Raw genomic sequence first — 19,296 nt, 5'->3', positions numbered from 1 at the left:
CATATGTAATATCATGATATTTATCTTTCTCTTTTTGACTTCAGTTCAGTTCAGTCACTCAGTCGTGTTGCACTCTTTGCAACCCCAAGGACTGCAACACACCAGGCCTCCCTGTCCATCACCAACTCCCGGAGTTTACTCAAACTCATGTCCACTGAGTTGGTGATGCCATCCAACCATCTCATCCTCTGTCATCCTCTTCTCCTCCCACCTTCAATCTTTCTCATCATCAGGGTCTTTTCAAATCAGTGAGTTCTTTGCATCAGGTGGACAAAGTATTGGAGTTTCAGCTTCAACATCAGTCCTTCCAATGAATATTCAGGACTGATTTCCTTTAGGATGGACTGGTTGGATCTCCTTGCTGTTCAAGGGACTCTCAAGAGTCTTCTCCAACACCACAGTTCAAAAGCATCCTTTCTTTAGTGCTCAGCTTTCTTTATAGACCAACTCTCACATACATACATGACTATTGGAAAAACCATAGCTTTGACTAGATGGACCTTTGTTGGCAAAATAATGTCTCTGCTTTTTAATATGCTGTCTAGGTTGGTCATAACTTTTCTTCCAAGGAGTAAGCATCTTTTAATTTCATGGCTGCAGTCCCCATCTGCAGTGATTTTGGAGCCCCCCAAAATAAAGTCAGCCACTGTTTCCACTGTTTCCCCATCTATTTCCCATGAAGTGATGGGACTGGATGCTATGATCTTAGTTTTCTGAATGTTGAGCTTTAAGCCAACTTTTTCACTCTCCTCTTTCACTTTCATCAAGAGGCTCTTTAGTTCTCCTTTGCTTTCTGCCATAAGGGTGGTGTCATCACGTATCTGAGGTTATTGATGTTTCTCCCAGCAATCTTGATTCCAGCTTGTGCTTCATCCAGCCCAGCGTTTCTCATGATGCACTCTGCATATAAGTTAAATAAGCACGGTGACGATATACAGCCTTGACGTACTCCTTTCCCGATTTGAAACCAGTCTGTTGTTCTATGTCTATTTCTAACTGTTGCTTCCTGACCTGCAGACAGATTTCTCAGGAGGTAGGTCAGGTGGTCTGGTATTCCCATCTCTTGAAGAATTTTCCACACTTAGTATGATAATCTCCAGTTGCAGCCATTTTGTTGAAAATGGCATTATTTCATTCTTTTTTATGGCTGTGTAGTATGGAAAAGGATTCTTGATCAAGCTCCTTGGATCACTTCCCTTGGAAGAGTGGGTAATTGTGAGGGGTAATGCAGGCCAGGTAGGTAGGCATGTGTGACAGTCCTTCATTGTCTCTCAGTAGCATTGGACACAGCTTTCAGCTAAGGCCTCTGTGCAGATCATCCTAATTCTGGAGTAATGGCAAGATAAAAGATGACTTGCTTTCTCATTTTGACTGGACCTTGTGGCTTGTGGGATCTTAGTTCCCAGACCAGGGATTGAACTCAGGCCCTCAGCAGTGAGAATACAGAGTCCTAATCACTGAACCTCTGGGGAACTTGCTGCATTCTCATGTTGACAGTTTAAGGACAGGTTGAAAACCTCAAGTTCATTTCTTTGTTGGCTACCTCCATCATTATCAATTGTCATTCATCAAAATTTTTCTAAGCACCTACTACATGTCAGGTACATGGGTACTGATGCAGATATGAATGGAATGTGCCCTTAAAAAATTGTTATTCTAAGAAATTCCCTCATAGACCAGTGGTTAAAACTCCACACTCCCAGTATAGGGGGCATGGATTGGATGCCTGGTCAGGAACTATATCTGACAAGTCGCAACTAAGACCCAGCACAGTCAAATAATTTTTTAAAGTATTATCCTAATAGAGGAGACACATAAGTAAACAGACAATATGGTGGACTCTGATAAGTCCTGTCGCAGAGATATACAGCATAGAGGAGAAACTGAGGGAGAGAGAAAGTGGATGGAACAAAACCTTAACTCCTGAATTTAGCATAAAAGGCCACTGGCTACCTCTCTCCACTCCTCAGCCTTTGTATGTGAAGAGCAGACTATCTGAGCTGAGTTTCAAGGAATGGAGAGTTGGCAAAGAAATGAGGAAGAGGTATTATAGGCAGATTTTATCCTAAAGGCAATGAGGAACCAATGGAGAATTTGAAGCTGGGGAGGGGTATGATCAGATATATCTTTTAGAAAGACCACTCTAAGGAAAGTTTGGAGAATGGATTGGAAGAGGCCAGGAATGGAGAAAGGGAGACAGGAAACTGGTTTACTAACCCAATTGTAAAATTATTGCAGTCTATACTAGGGCAGTGGAAGTAGAATAGAAAGAAAGAAAAGGAGCTGAAAGATATGAGGAAGCAAAACCTACAGGGTTTAGTTGTTTATCAAATACAGAGTTATAGGAGGCTGAGTAAGGGGAGGAAACTAGTACTGAGTCCACAGATTCCCAACTTGAGCAATTGGGTGGATATGAGACCATTCAATGGGTTAAGGGAACACTGGAGGGGCAGCAGATTTGGGAGCAGAAGAGATGAAATGGGCATCATATACATATTTGGAGACCAGGAGTGAGGTTTGGCCTGAAGATACAGATTTGAATCTATCTGTAGTTGAAGCCATGGGTTAGATGAGCCTACTCAGGGAGAGCCTGAAAAATGACAGAAACAGAGGGACTAGAACTCTGAGGAACATCAACATTTAAGGGGCAGAGTAAAAGAAAAGAATGGAGCAATCAGAGAGACAAGAGAGACATCAGTAGAGAAAAGTGTAAGAAAAGTCAAAAAAGACTCTATAGCCATTAAAACATATGCTTTAGAAAAATATCTAGAGACAGCTTTGTTGTTGTTCAGTAGTTAAGTCGTGTTCAACTCTTTGTGACTCCATGGGCTGCAGCACACCAGGCTCCCTTGTCCTTCACCATCTCCCAGAGCTTGCTCAAATTCATGTCCATTGAGTCAGTGATGCCACCCAACCATATCATCCTCTGTCCTCCCTCTTCTCCTTTTGCCTTCAATCTTTCCCAGCATCAGGGTCTTTTCCAATGAGTTGGCTCTTCTCATCAGGTGGCCAAAGTTTTGGAGCTTCAGCTTCAGCATCAGTCCTTCCAATGAATATTCAGAGTTGATTTAGGATTGACTGGTTTGATCTCCCTACAGTCCAAGGGACTCTCAAGAGTCTTCTCCAACACCACAATTCAAAAGCATCAATTCTTCAGCACCCAGCCTTCTTTATGGTCCAACTCTCACATCCATACATGACTACTGGAAAAACCATAGCTTTGACTAGATGGACCTTTGTTGGCAAAGTGATGTCTCTGCTTTTTAATAAGCTGTCTAGGTTGGTCATAACTTCCTTTCCAAGAAGCAAGCGACATCTTTAAATAGTCATGATATAATAGCAAGTGAAAGAGGATATAGAACAGTATGCACTGCTGAGAACAGATTGATGATTGCCAGAGGTGGGGGGTGAAAGATGGGTCAAAGTGTGAAGGTAATCAAAGGTTACGCACTTGCAGTTACAAAGTGAATAAGTCATGGGGGTGTAATGAACAGCATGGTAAGTGTAGAAATAATACTGTATTGTATATTTGAAAGTTGTTAAGAGTAGATCTTAAAAATTCTCATCATAAGAAAAAAATTCTATGTGGTGATGGATGTTAACTAGAGTGACTGTAGTGATCATTCCACAATGTATACAAATATTGAATCATTATTCTGTACACCTAGAGTTAATATAATGTTATATGTCAATTATATCTCAATAAAAATAATATGTAGTATATGATGACAACTTATAATAAAAGTATAAGTATATATTTTAATTGAAAAATGACTGTAAGGTTTCACACCTTGCAGTAATGGTTATCTCTGGATGGTGATGCTACACATTCTTTTTATTATTATTCTATGAATTGTTTTGGTATTTTCCAGTTTTCCATAAGGAACATACATTGCTTGTGTAACAGCAAACATAAAGATTAATATAAAAGGGAGGGACATCTCTGGAAGTCCAGTGGTTAAAACTCGGCACTCCCAATACAGGAAGCATGGGTTTAATCCCTGGTTGGGGAACTAAGATCCCACATGCCACAGGATGAGGCTATATATTTTTATATGGAAAAATCAAAGAAGAAAGTTTAGAGAAGGTGGGAGTGGGCAAGTGAATCCAACATCTCAGAGTCAGTAAAACTAGTTCTGAGGGATGTCCATTGGATTTAGCAACAAAGTGACCTTGGTGAAAACTATTTCAATGGAGTAGGGAACAGGTACAGAAGCCGGATTGGAGTGGAACTGAAGAGTGAATACCAGATGAAGTATAGATGGCAAGTATAGACATATCATTCAAAAAATGTGGTTAAGAAGGAAAACAGATAGGGTAGAGGCCCAGTCTCAGATACCATTCAGTTTAAGATTCTCACACTTATGTGTGGTGGCTTTGAGTGCCCTAAAGAGAGGTTAAGTTTTGATGGTTTTCTGATACTCAAATTTTCAGTATAAGGGGTACAGCATAGTATGGAATTGGAATCAAGAGCCATCAGGAAATCAGCATCAGAAATTGCTCTTCTGGGCTCAGAGACAAACTTAGCATCATTGGAACTGAGTGAAACACTCCAGTGTTACATATGTGGCTACATAATTTAGAGTGTGGGTTAATACCTGGGAAAAAGCCCTTCCCAAAAGCCTGTGATAAGTATGAAAATATTGTGGAAGTTCTAGTGACTCATGTGATAACAGTCAGGGCTTCTTTATCAAGGTGTGCAGCTCAATTTCATAGACACTGTTGTTCTCTAGGAATAATGCCAAACCTCAGTGCATGCTACAGCTCAACCCATCCCCAACACTGTGAGGTGAAATGTCAACAGTGACAAAGAGCAGTTTATGTTTATTAAAGCACTAACACAGATTCAGCAATCAATAACTGCTTGACACTCTGAAAAGCGCCCTCATGCTGGCAAATCCAATGCCACTGAACACCCATTTCCTAGGAAACAATGAAGTAGCTCAATCATCCTTGTCTTTTTTTTTTTTTTCCAATCCTTGTCTTTTATAGGAGGAAAAATCAACCAAATGAACCAAAATGGAATCAAAAAGCAATCAAAATTCATGATTTCAGGGATCTGAATGGGCCTAGGAATCAGCCCTTTAACTGTCATCAGAGTCAGTTGGGGCAGGTAAAATAGGGGGGAAAATGTCTCGGTTTCCTACCTAGATAGCTTTTCATCCCTCCTATGAACAATACTTGTTAGCAGAAGCTTTTGCTTTCAGGATGTCATCAGCAGCCTGACACTCCCCTAGGTATTGACCTAGGAGTGCTGAGTGGTTCAAAGAAATAACGGGCAGTGGCTGTGATTGCTGAGACGGGGGGATTCTCAATAAGGCATTCGTGGTGTTATGGTTGGCAAGCTTGGTTGACAGGGGGAAGGGCAGAGGAGTCCAAAGATTAGACAGAAAGGATGAGCCTCAGAGCTTCTATGTAGGGTCTGATTTACATGTTTTATTATCAGTTTGAAGGGGTAGGTGATGAATACATTTCTAATTGGAAGTCCTGGAAACAGATCCTATGAAAAAGAAGTTCCCTTTGTATACAATATGAGTTCAATGATAGGTGTGTATATAAAGAAAGGAAACTGGAAAGTACTAAATTATTAACAGCTTAATGGGCAGGGTGTTAGCTCATCAGGTTGGACAATTAGCAGAACAAGCTAAATTCTTCTGTGTCCTTTTTGCTTCACCCTTCATACTTGACACTTGGCCCCATTTTTTTTTTTTTTGCTGCAACCTGGGCTCCTCTCTGATTCCTCACCCCTATCACACTACTTCTACCCTTGGGATTGGATGCAACCTGGGAATTTTCTTCCCCTGCTTTGCTCCCTGTGTCTTACAGTGCCCTGTACCCCAAAGCAGAATGATCAGGAAATGGACATCAAGCTGTAACATTAAGATAGGAGCCCAACAGTTCCAATTTTTCATTATGCTTGTTTCACTTGGCTACCTGAAATGATGTGGAATTTCCTGGGGTCTTTTACAAGCATACTCTCCATTGGTGCAGTGATCATCAGTGAAATACAGGATCATTCCTAAACCCCAGGAGTTTGAGTCTTTTTAAAAAAGATTTATTCTTCTATTTTTTGACTGTGGTGGGCCTACACACGGGCTTTCTCTAGTTGCAGTGAGCAGGAGGGCTATTGTTGCCGTGTGTACCTGGCTTCTCATTGTGATGACTTCTCTTGTTGTAGAGCACAGACTCTAGGTGCATGGGCTTCAGCAGTTCAAGTATGTCGGCTCAGTAGTTGTGGCTCGTGGGCTTAGTTGCTCCGTGGCATTTGGGATCTTCTGGGACCAGGGATCAAACTGGTGCCCCCTGTATTAGAAGGCAGATTCTTGACCACTGGACCATCAGGGAAGTCCAGGGTCTTAATAAAATATAAAAATGAGGGAGGCGGGGGCAAAAAGAATTTCAAACTGCAGGGAGTAGATATGATGCTGCTTAACGCTCTTACTCCCCGGAAATCTATAAGCTCCAAGAAGCACCACCTCACCTTTAGGCTTTACTGTTAATAGAATAAGTGCACCATCCTGACAATATGGGGCTGGTTTAAGGATATTTCACACTTTTAAGTTTTTTGAGGGGGAGAGCTGAAGCAATTTTGCTTTGTTCCCTGCTCCAAACTGTCCTGAGAGCAAAGGGTATATGCTTAACATCAAGTGAATTGGTGCACTATCTGCGTCCAGTTCTTTAGAAATCCCCTTGGAAAAATAGTGATAGCTCTCCCTTTTTGATCTCTTCTAAGAATATGAATTACTGAGGCACAAACTTATTCATACAATTACATCCTTTAAAAAGGATCTGTGGGGACTTCTCTGGTGGTCCAGCGACTAAGACTCCACACTCCCAATGCAGGGGGCTCAGGTTTGATCCCTGGTCAGGGAACTAGATCCTACATGCCACAGTTAAGAGTTCACATGTCACAACCAAAAATCCCATAGGCGTCAATGAAGATCGAAGATCCTGCATGCTGCAACTAAGACCTGGTGCAGCCAAATAAATAAATAGATAGGTAATTTAAAAATAAATAAATAAAAAGGATTTGTGACAACCGAGAGCAATTATGAATACAGGACAACTTCCATCTTTCCCTAGCAGCCCCTACTGGAAACAGTTTGCATAACCTTCCACAGCCTGAGCTGGGGTGAGAACTTTTGAAATGCTCTGCAGATTTTCAGGGTTAGCCATTTCCTTAATCCTATGGACCCATTTGGGAAGATCTTTTTGGCCTGTGTGTCTTAAGCAACATTTATATGGGAAGCTGTCTCCTTTGATTTCTGAGCCATACAGCAGTGCTGTCTCATTGATCAAAGCCATACAAAATGCCACATTTTGTTTGGTAATGAGGCCCAAACAGGCTCGATGATGGACTCCACATGCGAGGCAGCACTGCTGCAGACCATCCAGGGAAGCCTTAAGAAGCCTCGCTCGGCTGAGGCAATCGGCACTGTTCCGGGATGTAATGAGCAGAGCTCCCACTGGCTTTCTGATTTTGTTGACGAGTTTAGAACCTCTGAACTCTGACGATGTTGCTGGAGAAATGTGCTCTGAAAAAAAGTAATCAATTTCTTCCAGCAACTGTCCTGGTCCTGGGTGGGACAGAACAAGAAAGCCCTTGTTTGGGTTAATATCTGAGCTATGCTGGAGACAACAGGCTTATGTTTAGGACCTCTTATCTTGTATGTTTTAAGATCTAATAAAGATCTTCCTGAGTGAATCTGAGGAAGTAAACAGGCTGATGTAAAAAAAATTTTTTTAATATTCCCCCCAAACGTCCATTGTGAGAGGAAAGTCTGCTTAGGATTCAAGGCAGATGCTGATTTTAGCTGCTTACCAGGAGCAAAAGGATTTGCACTGTTCGCCATAGAAGTTTTCCTCCTCTCTTCTCCATTTTCCTCCCCTCCCATGCTCTCTCTTCTCTCCCCTTTCCAGAAGATGTGTTCAAGCAGCAATAAACAGGCAGAGGACAAGTCAATTCTAGAAACAGTATTTTTTATACCACTACAAGCTACTCTAAAAGACTTCCTGTAGCCTAGAACTACAAGCACCCTAGAGAAACCCTGCCAGAACTCTAAGAAACAATGAGTACACACTAATATTGACCTGTATTTTCCCTTCCTAGGAGCTCTGTTATAGGAGCTTTCTCTTCTGGTCAAACAGGTCTGCCCACCGTTCCCTAAACACATCTCACAGCTTCCTGTCACCTGGAATGCCTGGCCTCTCCATCTCCTTTGTGATCCATGTCCAACTCTGTCTCTTCCAATAATAAGTACCTTTTACTCCTACATCTGAATGCCTTCTGGCCCCTCGTATCTACAAAGGTCATTCAGGACATAATCCCTGTTGTAGGTACTTGGGCATATATCTCATCTCTCCAGCTAGTTTTGAACCTTCTAGAGTTAAGGACCAGTTCTCACTCAGATTCTTGGAACCTGTAGAGCTCATCAGCTCTGATGCTGTGGTTAAACAATCTCTGGCGCAAGACTGCCTGGGTTCAAATCTTGCTTTGTCACTTGCTGGTTGAGTGACCTCACTCATGTCACTTAATCTCTGTGTGCCTTAATTCCCCTGTAACATGGGAATATTAATAACATCTTCTGCAGAGAGCTATTTTGAGGATCCAAGTAATACTTGCAAAACACTTTGAACGCTGCCTTTCACCCATTAAGTACTCCAGAAATGCTAGTCCTCGTTATCCACTCCAACCTGTATGCTCAGCATGAACTGCCAAATGCCAAAGAATGGCGTTCAGCCTTCCCCCCATGGTGTCAAGCTTGGTTTTGCCTTACAAATTTACCAGACACTCACTGAAGGAATTCCCGACCTGACTTTCAATATCCTTCCTGCTCTGAGCCCTTTACCTGACTGCTGGTATCGTCCACAGCCACCCAACACAGTCTTGCCTCCTTTCTGTCTCCCAGTCATGTCCCACTCATTCCTACCTTTGTACCTTTACTCAGTGTTCCTCTTCCTTAGAAACCTAGCCCTAACCTTCCCCTTTCCAATTCCCACCCATCCTTCACTTTTCCACTCAAGCTTTACCTCCTCCAGGAAGCCTTCCCTGATTATCTCAATTTATCTTCATCTTCCCCTTGTGGATCAGCTGGTAAAGAATCTGCCTGCAATGCAGGATACCTGGGTTTGATTCCTGGGTTGGGAAGGTCCCCTGGAGAAGGGAAAGGCTACTCACTCCAGTATTTTGGCCTGGAGAACTCCATAGACCCCGGTATAGTCCATGGGTTCGCAAAGAGTCTGACACGACTGAGTGACTTTCACTTCAATTCCCCTTCTTCAAACTCCCTCAGCAGTCTAAGTTAGAACCACATAACTGAACATACAGTGACATTTTCCTGGCAACTTTTGAGTCTTAGTCTCATTTTCTCAGGAAGTTGATAAATTCCTTAAGGACAGCTAGAATGTTTTCCCCTCTTTTGCCATCTGCCCCTGGCATGTAACCAGTACTGGGTACTCAACAGGTGTCCAGTAAAGACTTATCAATTGATGTACCTATAGCCTGGGTATAGCCAAGGGAAGCCAGGGTTCTGGCTCTCTACCTGGCAGTGAGCTCGGGCTGGAGTGAACAGAAAGCAGGGAACCAGTAAAGCTGACTTCAGTTATTTCTTCACTGCCATCCGGGCCACAGAATTAGCAGGGTCTTCAGGTAAACTGTCCTTCAAACTGGACTTATCTCTCAGTTAATGGTTGACATTCTCTGTTTACCTTAATGATTGCCAAGATCTGTTGCTGCACACGGTACATTTTGTGGCTCAACTGCCTTGGCCCTGAAGGTAGAAGGTAATTTGGAAGAGGTTTGGGGATTGTAGGATGAGACTGGAAACACTTTGGTCCATCCCTAGCCTCTTAGGGCATGAGCAATAAGCAGACGGCCCAAGAGAACCCCAGTACTGCCATGTGGGGGAAGCCCTGCCATCTCTCACTTTGGCCTCAAGGGGCCAGTAGCCATTGCCCATGGCAGTTTTTTCTCTCCCCACAGTCAGCATTTTCAAGGCTGGGAGCTGGAAGGGATGGCACCCAGTGCAGGAGCCCTCTCTGTAGCTCGTCCACACACCAGATCTACCTATGGCCAGTGGGTGGGGGAAGGCTGAAGGCTGAGGCCCAGGTCCAGTTCCGTCTCCCAGATTGGGCTAAACATGCATACATGGGTGACGAAGATGCCTCTCTTCCTCTGGGATGGGGCAGTAACTTCAGGCTATGTGATTTGTCTCTCCAAAGTCACGGGGAGTTCAGGGGATCAATCTTATTTAATGATTGTATGAGGGAGGAGGTAGGGCTGGTTAATGTTTGTCTGGTTCCTCTTGGGCTGTGGGCCATATCTGGCTCCAGCCCTGGACTCTTTGTCCCTCCCCTGGACTGGGCTGACAGTACCTAGTGACATAGTGCAGACACGCCTGCAGACATTCCCTGGGAAAGGGCAGCAGCAGCCAGGTGAGGAAGCTGCGGGCTGAGGGACGTGGGCCCAGGGGCTGGTGTGGCCCAGGAGGGCAGAAGTGGGGGTTGGGGAGAGGCTTGGGTCTTGCCTTCTCCTGGGCTCAGCATTCAGCCACTTAGATCCCTTCTGTGTTTCGCTCTGAGCTGGACTGAGGCACCTCCTACCCGGGTGCCAGGCTTGCTTAGTCTCTCTCTATAGCCCCCAACTCATCCTTTTCCCAGGCCCAGTGTTGTTTCTGCTCTCACTCTTTTCTGCCCAGGCAAGAATCACCCTTTTCCCCACAGGGTCAAATCCCCAGAAAGACTGGAGGGGGGCCCCCAGGCTCAGGGTGGCCAAGTTTATATCTTTAAGACATTTCCTGCCACACAGGGTTAGGGTTCAGTGGGGGCCGCTGGGCACTGCCAGGTGCTGTTTTCCTTCCCTGATTAGAAGGCTAACCAGGCGTGCAACCAACATAGGGGCTGTGGACAGATGAATACAGCGCACTCGGCAGGCACAGAGGACCAGCCAACCGGGCCAAGATTTGGGAGCATTTTCTTGAGGGAGGCAGGGAGACTCAAGCTGAGCTTGGAGTAAATGATGACTGGGATATCTAAAGGATGGGTAGCCCCCTAGCTGTTTGAAAGTTGTTCCAGCTGTTGGGAATGGCATGGCAGAATGCATGGACTTAGAAAATGAGATGAGGAGAGGAGAATAGAGACAAGATGGGTTTGAATGGAGAGAAGTATAGAGGAGGATGCAGCAGAGCAATGGGGAAGGGACCCAAGCTTTGATGAGGGGTCAACATGAGTCCTAATCTGAGTTCCAGCACTGGCCTACCAGCTGTGTGATAAATTACTCAGCTTCTTTGAGTCTCCATTGCCTCGTGCATTGAAGACAATAACTCACAGCTCACAGGTTTGTTGTGAGGATAAGAGTTAAGGAACAGACTACTCCTAGCACAGAATAGGTATTCCTTAAGTGGTGGCTGCTTTAATAAGCCCAAGTAGAGAGCAACAGGAAGTCAGATAGTTGATGGAGGAGTAAAAGGGTATAGTCCAAACAGTGAGGAAGGGAGCTGATATTACTAGGAGCTCTGTGGAAAGATCATGGCAGAGCGAGAGAAGGAGAAAACTGGAATGAGCTAGACAGGCCCTGACCCAAGCCTGGCCACAGAATACATATGACAGTGTGGAGGAAACAGTGCAGTGACTAAGGTGCTATGGAACCGCAGGGTGGAGGCAGGGAAGAGAAGCAGGTGAAGAGGGAGAGGGATGGAGGGGTTTTGTCTTAGCCGCACCAAACCGATGAAGGCAGCTGGAAATTCAGAAGAAAATCTGAAAAAAAGCCCCCTGTCCTGTCCTGCCAGAGGCTGCCTGTGAAATGGGGGAGGGAGTATGGAGTCTGAGGCTGAGTGTAACCTCATTTGGCCAAGCCAGGCCCCTCTTTCCCAAACCAAAAAGATGCAAGGATTTCCTATAGCTGGAAGGAGGGACAGGAAAGAGGTAGGAGCAGAAAGAGATAGACTTGAACGTGCGTGTGTGTATACGCATACACACGCATGCAGGCACATGTGGAAAGGAATGCTGAGAACATTTTTTTGAGTTCTGCGATCTAATTGATCTCAGAATGCAGTGTCCTTAAAGGAAGAGAGGCTGCCAAGGTACAAAGACTTTGAGGTCAGAGGAAAACAAATTTGAAATTTGACTCTACCATTTAGCAGAAGTGCAGTTGTCATTGAGGTAAGTTGTTTAACTTCTCTGAGCCTCACCTTCTCTATCTGAGAAGTGGGTATAATATTAGTTGCAGGGACTAAGGACAATCTCCTGATTTTGACCTGTGCTTGAGTGCTTGGGCAAATCTGGATCTGAAGACAAGGCCAGAGCCAGACATGGTCAGAGAAATCTTGTCTAATTAAACACAGGAGCCAAACATGCCTGGAGCAACACAGAGCATATCAACACCTGGACTTTAACCCAAAGTCACAAAAACAGTTTGGATTTCAAAATCAGGTAACTCCCATGAATGTTTTTGAAATGAAACCCTTGAGTTACTGATGTTGACATAGGGATCAGCTCTTTCCAAAGGGAGAACAAAAATTGAGATCTCAGTGCTCACACAAGGGTCCTTAGGGGCTCTAAAGGGAGCTCCTGGCTATGTCCCAGAGGGCTCAAGAAGATGGGAGGTGGAGAGCTATAAGAACCTAGAAACTCAGGGGTGGCCAGGCTGTCTGTGAGGCGTCCCTAAACGACAGAGAGAAGAGAACAGCTGAAGTTCGCTTTGGGGCTTGAGGAAGCAGCCAGAGAAAGGTAAGGACAGGGAAACAGAACAAATCTAGAGGCAACTGAAAGCCCTGGGAAGGGAGGAGAGGAGAAGAGTTGTCAGTTATAGGAAAGAAGAGAAGGGCTAGAGGAGGATAAAAGTCAGACCAATCTTCAATCTCTCTGTTTCTTAAAAGCAGTCATAGAAAGAAAAATTATATTTGTATCTGAGGCAGCAAAGCTTGTGTGTGTGTGTGTGTGTGTGTGTGTGTGTGTGCGCGCGCGCGCGCACGTGCATGCATATGCGTTAGTCGCTAAGTTGTGTCTGACTTTTCGCAACCCTATGGGCTGTAACTTGCCAGGCTCCTCTGTCCATGGGATTCTCCAGGCAAGAATACTGGAGTGGGTTGCCATTACCTTCTCCAGGAGATCTTCCTGACACAGGATCAAACCTGCGCCTCCTGCATTTCCTGCACTGCAGGCAGACTCTTTACCACTGAGCCACCAGAGAGTCAGCTTGACCTGGCTCAAAAATCCCAGCTCTGGCATGTACTCACCACATGTACCTTGTGACACTGAGATAAGTCCCTTCACCTTTCTCTACCTCAGTTTCCTCATCTGTGACATGAAGGTTACAATTAACATCTACCTCTCAGGGTTGTTTTGAGGTTTACAGGAGATGGTGTGCAAGGGCCTGGCACAGAGCAGGGGCTTGGAAAATGGTTATTCTTAACAGTATGCTCCTCCACCACCTATTTTGACTCTAACAGGTCTCATTGAATGAAGCATTTCTTTCCATTGTACCTCCTGTACCAGCTCTGCCTTCAAAATCCCAGGCTTGGGAGAAAGGGCACCTGTGTTCCTGTTTTTCCCACACTGGTTTAGGCCCACAGCATGAACTGACTGAGGCTTTTTTTTTAAGCTGCATGAAGAAACCTTGTTCGGACTATCCCTTTGCCCCTCAGTTTCTTTCATTCTGCTCCCTCAACTTTTCTTGGGCTTCCCTGGTGGCTCAGTGGTAAAGAATCCGTCTGCCAATGCAGGAGATGCAAGAGACCTGGGTTCGATTTGTAGGTTGGGACAATCCCCTGAGACGAAAATGGCAACCTGCTCCAGTATTCTTGCCTGGAAAAACCCATGGACAGAAAAACCCAACCCATGGCTGGCTATAGTCCATGGGGTCACAAAAGAGTCTGCCATGACTTAATGACTAATTCTAGCTACTAATACCCTCCCCCTTCCCCCTACAACAGAGAGGACCACCCAGAATTTGCCACAACGTTCAGGCCTTGTGTCGTCGCAGCCAGTTCCTGGCTTGCAGCATGATCTCCTTATAACTTAATGGCAAACATGGTGGGAAGTAGAAGGAAGCCTTCTCCCCCTGCCTAAGAGACAGAGGGGAATTTCTTCCCTAGAGCAACTGGCAAGCTCAGGAAACCAGGAGGCACAACACACACTTGACCCACGGGCAGGGCAGCAACGGAACAGTCTGTTCTATTTCAGACAGACACTATAGGTCAACATTAGCATTGGGAAGAAAAAAAGAGGGATATTGGGTTTGGCAAACCACTTAGTTCCCCCCAAGCCCCATTGTTTTCTCTTCCTGATAAAGTTTTACTTCCCTTGATCACCAACCATGAAATTGGAGCTGGGCTAAGAACTTTTACAGGTTGCTTCATTGAACCTCACAATAACCCTGGGTATGAACCTCATTTATAAATGCGCACACAGACTCAGAGGTTTGGTGACTTACCCCAAAGTCATAGTAGATTAAAAAAAAACAAAACCCAAAGCTAGGTGGCTCTTATCTTTTCCATCTTCTAACCTTCTTCTGTTTGCTTGCTTGGTTAACTTTTGCTTTTTCCTTCTGGCTTGTCCTCACTTGGCCATCCTCTGTATGGGCTCAAGGAGAGATGGTCAGGCTTTACTCTGTGACTTTGGGATCAGACTGCACTCACAGGTTAGCAACTTCCTTGTTTCTTGTGTTTTTATGGGTAGCCTTTGTTCTGTTGCTGTTTTTTTCATCATTAACAGCTAGCCTACACTTCGGGGAACACCATCTGCAAAAGCACAAAGACTGTACCGTGTAGAGCCTAGACTTCTGCTTCAGACACTTCTGTGTTTCCTCCTACTCAGACACTTCGGCTGTGTGACCTTAAGTGAGTTACTTAACTTATCTGAGCTTCAGCTTCCTCAGCTGGAAAGACTGGGGTAGCAGTCCTTAGAGGCTTGCTAAGTGGGTCAAAAGAAAGAATGTATGGGAAAATACTTAGCACAGTTCCTAGCTTGATAAAAGTGCACTCCTTTTCCTAACCTCAGGCTCACCCATATCCTGGAAAAATTCAGCCAGGAAAAATCCTGCTGAATCTAAGTTTCTAGCAGAGTCATGGGAGAGTGCCTTAGGCCAGAGGCTTCTGGTTCCCCTGGGTCCCATCTTACATGCACCTGTCCTTGTTCCATCTTCCCCCCCCCCCGCCGTGGCCATTCTTCTGGCGGGGCTATGGGGTGGGTGCGGCGATGGACCGGGCGGGCACAGAACAGGTGGGTGCAGGCTGGGTGTCCGGCGCTGGGACACAAGTGCTCTGTGTGTAGGGTGGGCGGAAGTCAGGGCGTTTGATCTGAATTCTAAAGGGCGTTGTTCAGAGCCCCACAAAGGTCCCATTGTGCAGACACTGGGTATAAAGCAGCATATGACTCCCCAGCACCGGGCGGTGATGAATTGGGACGCAGGCGCGAACCCAGGGACCACTCCCCCTGCATAGACATGAGACCATAGGGGACCTGTCTGGGTGGCCTCAGGGATAGGCGCTCCCCAAGGTAACGGGACTTTGTTGGGTTTAGCCCAGGTCCAGACTTAAGGAGCTGGGGGAGGGGAAGCTAAAGAGGATGGCTGATGGCAGAACAAGATGGGCCTGGCAAGGAAGGGCAGGAGAGGAGAGAATGTTGGATGAAGGTGGAGAAGAGTGACGGGGCTCAGGGAGGTCAAGTCATGAAGTGAATGAGTGAGGAAGAAAAGAAAGAGAAGGAGAGGCTGGCAAGGGAGAGGGAGTGGTGAGGAAAGCTATGACTCTCCTTCTTCCTTTCTTGTCACTGGCTCTTGGAAGGGTTGGGGGGAGGTGTCAGGCAGTGTTATGGAGCCTGGCTTTCCACCCCAGCTTTCTGACAGCTTGTTCTGTGGCTCATGTTTTGCAGGTGTGAATGAGGCAGGATGAACTGGACGGGTTTGTACACCTTGCTCAGCGGCGTGAATCGGCATTCTACTGCCATTGGCCGAGTATGGCTCTCTGTCATCTTCATCTTCAGAATCATGGTGCTGGTGGTGGCTGCCGAGAGCGTGTGGGGTGATGAGAAGTCTTCCTTCATCTGCAACACCCTCCAGCCTGGCTGCAACAGTGTCTGCTATGACCACTTTTTCCCCATTTCCCACGTGCGTCTGTGGTCTCTGCAGCTCATCTTGGTGTCCACCCCAGCTCTCCTTGTGGCCATGCACGTGGCACACCAGCAGCACATTGAAAAGAAAATGCTTCGACTTGAGGGCCACGGCGACCCCCTGCACCTGGAGGAGGTGAAGAGGCACAAGGTCCACATCTCAGGGACACTGTGGTGGACCTATGTGATCAGCGTGGTCTTCCGGCTGCTGTTCGAGGCTGCTTTCATGTATGTCTTTTATCTGCTCTACCCTGGCTACGCCATGGTGCGGCTGGTCAAGTGTGATGCCTACCCCTGCCCCAACACAGTGGACTGCTTCGTGTCCCGCCCCACGGAGAAAACCATCTTCACGGTCTTCATGCTGGCCGCCTCAGGCATCTGCATCATCCTCAATGTGGCCGAGGTGGTGTACCTCATCTTCCGGGCCTGTGCCCGCCGAGCCCAGCGCCGCTCCAATCCACCCTCCCGCAAGGGCTCGGGGGGCTTCGGCCATCGCCTCTCACCTGAATACAAGCAGAATGAGATCAACAAGCTGCTGAGTGAGCAGGACGGCTCCCTGAAAGACATACTGCGCCGCAGCCCCGGCACCGGGGCTGGGCTGGCCGAGAAGAGTGACCGCTGCTCGGCCTGCTGATGCCACAGACCAGGCAACCTCCCATCCTGTCCCCCACCCCTGTCCTGCCCCAAGCCTGCCCCTCCTTCTCCCCTGCCAGTGTGCAGGCCTCTGCCTGCTAGGGGTTGCTCCATCAAAACTTTCCTTCCCTCCCTACTTCCCTTCCTCCCCAGGGCCTTCTGCCTCAGGGCCTGAAGGTGTGGGGAGCTGGAGGCCACCCACGCCAGCACTCAAGGCTATCGGGGGTGCAGGCAGCTCTCGTTGCCCGCACCCCTTCCTCTTCCCTCTCCCTCTCCCTGGGACCACTGGGGACCAGAGGTGGGATGCTCTGACAACATCTCCAATTATGAAACTAATCTTAACCCCATGCTGTCAGATACCCTATTTCTGGAGTCACATCAGTGGGGAGGGATGTGGGCAAGTGGAGTGGAGGGAGGGTGCTGTGGATGTGTGGGTGGGGAAGGGAGGGTAGCAAACGCAAGAAAAGGAGGAACAGTGCTTGCCGGCCCTGAGGAAAAGGAGGACATGTCTGGAGTGGAGGAGCTAGGGAGGGAGAAGCAGGCAGATAAGTTGGAGTGGGGGTTGGTCAGGGTTGCCTTTGCCTCTAGTCCCCAAGGCCTCTCTGTGCCTGAAATGTTACACATTAAACAGGATTTTACAGTAAACGAAGAGGTGGCTTGTGTGTTTGTGAAGTTCTTTCTCCTGCAATCTCTGACCACCCCCTGGATGAGCTGGCCTTGGCTTTTTGCTGATCAAGAAAGAAATGTGAAAAGAAAGAGAGCAATTTGAGTAGCTGAAGCTGCCAAGGAGGGACTGCCGCGTGTATCCCACTACCCCAGAGGCCAGGCACAACCAGGCCCAGAGCCATTCTCTCCTGTTTTTTGTTTGGTTTGGGTTCTTTTGCCCCCGTTTTAAAATAACAGCTTTATTGGACTCTAATTCACTCATCCCTTTCTCTGATTGATTTTTTTCATCCATTTTAAGTATGTAGTTTACTGAGTTTGGGTAATTTTGTGCAGTTTTGTAAACATGACCACAATCTATTATAAAACATCTACATGCCCTCAAAAAGTTTCCTTGGACCCCTTCCTCTGATTTTAAAAAGATTAAAATGACAACTCCCTCTGGAGAGACAGGAAATGATGGAGAAAGTTCACAAGTCTGAGAGGGTAGCATGCATCTCCTCGGCAAGGCCTGTCCCCTGCAGCCTGTCCTCCCTCAAAACTCAGCCTTCACTCCCTATGGATGCTCTCCAAGCGACCCACTGGATTGCACAGTGATTCTGACCCCTTTTCTAAGATGTAGCCCTAATTCTACCCTTCTCCCCAGTTTCCTTCCCTCGGGAATCAATGTCTCCCACCCCAGAGATGTCTCTAACACAGGTTAAACATTTCACAGCAGCAGTTTCCTCAGCATCACTCACGCAAGCAGCAGGTACCTCCCCTCTTTCCCTGGGTTGTGGTGGGAAGAGCTCCAGGCTGGCACTTGATAAAGCTGGGTTTGAGTCTTGGTTCTGTCACTTAGTAGCAAAGTATTCCCTTCTGCAAGCTTCCACTTTCTTATGAGCAAACAAGGGCTGGCCCAGAACCTTTCTAAGCTTCCTTTAACACTCTGGGCTCCATGGATTCCCCAAAGTCTCCCCCAGTCTCATGAGGGTTCCCTGTTGCAGAGTCACTGCCCTCACCAATGGCCCTTAGGAGTAAAAGTTTCCCCCGCAGTGGGTTTCTCCCTTCAGCTTCCATACCTCTTAACAGAAAAAATTATTTGCTACTCCCTTTCAGAGAATGCTGACTCCCTGTGGGAAGTATGTCAGAAAAGAAGAGAAAATCAGGCATAATCTTATCAGAATTGTTCTCTAGAAACAGTCTTTTTCCTTCAGACAGAAAGCCTGGGAGGGTTCCTCATTCAAGGAGGTTTCTCCTTTGGAAAAGAAAGGAGTGCACAAGTATTCCTTTCCCACACACTCTGCAATCCTGAAAGAGAGTTCCCCCCTCTCTTAAAAGACAGACATTCCTTTCCTGCAAGAAATTTCCTTCTTCCTTAGTAAACCGACAGCTACTGTCAGAGGAGAGGTCCCCACCCCCTCACGGTGAGGGGAGATTTCTTTTCTTATTGAAATACATTCCCCCTCCCTCCACAACACAACACAACAAACAACAGCAGCTCATTTCTGTCCAAAAGGCCAAAGAGAGAAAGTTTTTCTTTTTAAAATTCCATCCTTGTTCAACAAAGGAACTTCATACCCTTCCCACATTGAGAAATGTTAAATCTATCACCTCAGAAATCTAGTTTCTCTTCAGATTCTAAGAATTCCCCTTGGAAAGGGGTTCCATCTCCAGATCAAGACTTTCCTCTCCAGGGGGCAGTGGTGGGACAATAAAGCTACTGGGCTGGGTGTTCCAGTCAAAAGGACACTTACTCTTGTGTATTGTGAAACAGGTCCTTGCATGTGTGCTCAGTTGCTCAGTCGTGTGACTGTCTGCGACCCCATGGACTATAGCCTGCCAGGCTCTTCTACCCATATGATTTTCCTGGCAAGAACACTGGAGTGGGTTGCCATTTCTTCCTCTAGGGGA

At 46.4% G+C, this 19,296-nt stretch overlaps 1 protein-coding gene across 6 annotated transcripts; it reads left to right on the top strand.

Moving 5' to 3' along the window:
* Positions 1 to 10,303: 10,303 nt before the first annotated feature.
* GJB1 (gap junction protein beta 1) lies at positions 10,304 to 17,389 on the top strand. Of its 6 annotated transcripts, XM_061136119.1 has the most exons (4): positions 10,415 to 10,434; positions 12,342 to 12,429; positions 14,713 to 14,837; positions 15,871 to 17,389. In XM_061136119.1, exon 4 carries the CDS (start codon positions 15,887 to 15,889, stop codon positions 16,739 to 16,741), a length of 855 nt encoding a protein of 284 aa, XP_060992102.1. In that variant the 5' UTR covers positions 10,415 to 10,434; positions 12,342 to 12,429; positions 14,713 to 14,837; positions 15,871 to 15,886; the 3' UTR covers positions 16,742 to 17,389. The 6 variants fall into 6 exon arrangements, with proteins under 6 accessions (XP_060992099.1, XP_060992105.1, XP_060992100.1 ...); XM_061136116.1 differs by lacking the exon at positions 12,342 to 12,429 and having other exon boundaries at positions 10,304 to 10,434; XM_061136117.1 differs by lacking the exon at positions 12,342 to 12,429 and having other exon boundaries at positions 10,379 to 10,434; positions 14,677 to 14,837.
* The last annotated feature ends 1,907 nt before the right edge of the window (positions 17,390 to 19,296 follow it).

Source organism: Dama dama, chromosome X (genome assembly GCF_033118175.1).
Source record: "Dama dama isolate Ldn47 chromosome X, ASM3311817v1, whole genome shotgun sequence".
NCBI classification, from domain to species: domain Eukaryota; kingdom Metazoa; phylum Chordata; class Mammalia; order Artiodactyla; family Cervidae; genus Dama; species Dama dama.
The sequence above is the reverse complement of the archived record's forward strand: the minus strand, read 5'-3'. Positions and strand labels throughout refer to the sequence as shown.